The sequence below is a fragment of the Alligator sinensis genome, unplaced genomic scaffold (assembly GCF_000455745.1).
Source record: "Alligator sinensis unplaced genomic scaffold, ASM45574v1 scaffold1332_1, whole genome shotgun sequence".
NCBI lineage: Eukaryota > Metazoa > Chordata > Crocodylia > Alligatoridae > Alligator > Alligator sinensis.
Window position 1 is genome coordinate 9,594 of NW_005842965.1, and position 3,504 is coordinate 13,097.

At 58.0% G+C, this 3,504-nt stretch overlaps 1 protein-coding gene across 3 annotated transcripts in view; it reads right to left on the reverse strand.

Moving 5' to 3' along the window:
- The window catches only part of LOC102386059 (mitochondrial chaperone BCS1), a 19,055-nt gene that overhangs the window by 6,973 nt on the left and 8,578 nt on the right, over window positions 1-3,504 (reverse strand). For 2 of the 3 annotated variants that reach the window (XM_025192735.1, XM_006036455.2), the window contains exon 2: window positions 2,424-2,796. In XM_025192735.1, coding sequence (XP_025048520.1) covers window positions 2,424-2,743 — 320 coding nt within the window. In that variant the 5' untranslated portion in view covers window positions 2,744-2,796. The remainder of the gene's footprint in view (window positions 1-2,423; window positions 2,797-3,504) is intronic. The other variant, XM_025192734.1, reaches the window with a different exon arrangement.

Here is a 3,504-nt window from a genome sequence, read left to right on the forward strand (position 1 = left end):
GTAAGACTGACGGGCCTATAGTTGCCCGGGTCCTCCCTCCTCCCTTTTTTAAAGATGGGGACCACATTGGCTATCTTCCAATCATCTGGCACCTGGGCCGAGCACCACGAGTGCTCGTAAAGCCATGCCAAGGGCCCTGCAATAACCCCTGCTAGCTCAGTCAGCCCCACTCTGAACTGGTGCGTGGGATTGCTCCCTCCTAAGTGCAGGACTCTGCACTTGTCTTTGTTGAGCCTCAGGAGAGGCCCCCCAGTGCTGAATAGAGGGGAAGAATCACTGCCCTCGATCTGCTGGCAACGCTCCTACCAATGCAGCCCAGGATGCCGTTGGCTTTCTGGGCAACAAGGGCACGCTGCTGGATCCTATTCAGCTTATTGTCCACTGTCACCCCCAGGTCCTTTTCTGCAGAGCTGCTGCTTAGCCAGTCTGTCCCTGGACTATGCCAGTGCATGGGGTTGCTCCATCTTAAGTGCAGGACTTTGCACTTGCCCTTATTGAACTTTATGAGATTTCTTTTGGTCAAATCCTCCAATTTGTTGCGGTGTCTCTGAATCCTAGCCCTATGATTCCCCCTACCTTGGTGTCATCTGCAGACTTGCAGAAGGTGCACTGCGTCCCATCTTCCAGGTTGTTGATGAAGACATTGAACAAAACCGGCCCCAGGACTGACCCCTGGGGCACTCCACTTGATACCAGCTGCCAACTAGACCTTGAGCCACTAATTACTACTCTCCTTGGTGAGGCCGCAGCTGGAGCACTGCATCCAACTCTGGGCTACACACTTTAGAAAGGATGTGGAGAAGTTTGAAAGAATCCAGAGAGCCACAGGCATGATCAGAGGGCAAGACAACAGGCCTTATGAGGAGCAGCTGAGAGGCATGGGACTGTTCAGCCTGGAGATGCACAGGCTCGCGGGTGACCTGGTGGCAGCCTATAAGTAAATAAGATGTGTGTATCAGGAACTGGGAGAATGTGTGTTCACCAGGGCACCCCAAGGCAAGACAAGGTTTAATGGTCACAAACTGCTGGAAGACTGTTTTAGACTGGATATAAGGAAACACTTCTTTACTGCCCGAGTCTCCAGAGTCTAGAAGAGACTCCCCTGAGAAGTGGTGCAGGCACCTACTCTGGATACCTTTAAGAAACACCTGCATGCTCATCTCGCTGGGGTGATCTGACCCCAGCTGACTTCCTGCCCCTTGGGCGGGAGCTGGACCCACTGATCTCACAAGGTCTCTTCCAGCCCTAATGTCTATGAAATCTATGAGCCTGATGCTCCTGCAAGTTTTCTATCCCCCTTACAGTCCGTTCCTCGAGCTCGTACTTCCTTAGCTTGCCTGTGAGAATGCTGCGGGAGACCGTATCAAAAACCTTGCTAAAATCAAAGTACACCACATCCACCAGTCTCCCCACATCCACAGTCAGTCTTCTCGTCATAGGAGGCATCAGGTTGTTCAGGCGTAACTTGCTCCTAGTGAATCCATGCTGACTGTTCCTAACTGCCCGTTTCTCCTCCGAGTGTTTAGAAATGGATTCCCTGAGTACCTGCTCCATGATTTTTCCAGGGACTGAGGTGAGGCTGACTGGTCTGTAGCTCCCTGGATCCCCCTTTTTCCCTTTCTTAAATATGGGCACTATGGGATGATCCTGCCTCAGGCAGGGGGTTGGATTAGATGACGCATGGGGAGTCCTTTCCAGCCCAATTTCTCCATGATTTCTATGAACATGGGACACGGGGCTGGATGGACCCTGGGTCTGTCCAGTCAGGCCCTGCCCATCTCCAGCACTGCCGGGGCAGAAGCTGTATGAACATTAACCCAGATCTCCCTAGAGAGCTCTCTCCCCAGCCCAACACCCTCCCTGGCCTCCGTCATTGGGTTGGAAACATCTCTGCCCTACAGCCACGAATAGATGGATCCTCCATGGATGTACCCAGCCTCTTGCTGGCCCCGGCTCTGCCCTCGGCCTCCAAACCTGCCTAGGGCAACGAATCGTACCCCTTAGTGGTGTGTTATGTCAAAAAGTCCTGTCCCTTGTTCATTTTAAACCCATCCCCTGCTCATTGCAACCAGTGCCCCTGGCTCTGGTGTCTGGGACGGGGGGAACAACAGCTCCCTGCCCCTTTGGTCCACAGCCTGCATGATGTTAGAGACCCTCGTCCTCCTTCCCCTCAGCCTCCCCCTTTCCAAGCTGAAGAGTCCCAGCCTTTTTATCCTCTCCTGGTCCAGCAACAGCTCGAAGCCTCTGCTCATTTGGGTGCCTTTCTCTAGACCTTTTCGAATTCTTTTACATCCTTTTCTACTCCTACTGCAGCTTGGCTCTGCTTTCAGCCTCCACCACCTCCTACGGCAATAAATCCCATGTTAATAACCCGTTGCGTGAAGAAAATCCACCCTGCCCCCAAGCTGCAGCCCTGCCCTTACCAGATGAAGTGGTTCCCTGGGCTGGGCACGAAGTCGAACCTGGTGGTGACACGCCCGCTCTCGTGCTGCTGGTAGGAGGTCTCCACGCTGAGGTGCTGGGTGCGCCGGGCATGGTGCGAGATCCAGCTCAGCAGCCACTGGTAGCTCTTGTCCTTGCTGGGCACCTCCAGCGTGATCATGTAGTGGCGCCGGAAAGCCACCAGCCCCACTTGGGCCCCTTTGCGGGCCAGCGCCAGGGCCGTGCCCACCCCTACCAGGCCAAAGCCTGCGCCGAAGTAGGGGTTGTCCTTGAGGGCTGCCACGAAGTCGGAGAAAGGCATGGCGGGGGCTAGGCCGCGGCCTGCAGAAGCATCGCGGTCCAGAGCCGAGACTGCTGGGGAAGAGAGGAGGGAAGCGGTGAGCCCGGGGCACGGGCACGGGCACGGGCACGGACGGGGCAGCTGGGTCGCGAGCCCAGCCCGCACCCGGCCTCCGCATCTGCAGGCGCCCCAGTGCTGGGGGGCAGGGAGGACCCCCCAAAGCAACTCCCTGATGTCTCTCGGGGTTCACGGGGGGCAAGAGCCCCCGGCAGACGCGGGACGTGGCGGTCTCAGGCCCCGGTTCCCTCGTCCCCGCGATCAACGCTCATAATAGGCCAGCCCTCCCCTAACAGGGCCTGCCCCCCCCCATGGGGTCTCCGCCCCCGCATAACAGGCCAGAGCCCCCCCAGGAAGGTCCAGCCCCTCCATAACAAGGCTTGCCCCCCGCTTGGGGGGTCTCAGCCCCCCCATAACAGGGCTTGCCCCCCCTTGGGGGGTCTCAGCCCCCCCATAACAGGGCTTGCCCCCCATAACAGGCCAGAGCCCCCCCAGGAAGGTCCAGCCCCTCCATAACAAGGCTTGCCCCCCTCCTTGGGGGTCTCAGCCCCCCATAACAGGCCAGAGCCCCCCAGGAAGGCCCAGCCCCCCCATAACAGGGCTTTCCCCCCTCCTTGGGGGTCTCAGCCCCCCATAACAGGCCAGAGCCCCCCAGGAAGGCCCAGCCCCCCCATAACAGGGCTTGCCCCCCCCTTGGGGGGTCTCAGCCCCCCATAACAGGGCTT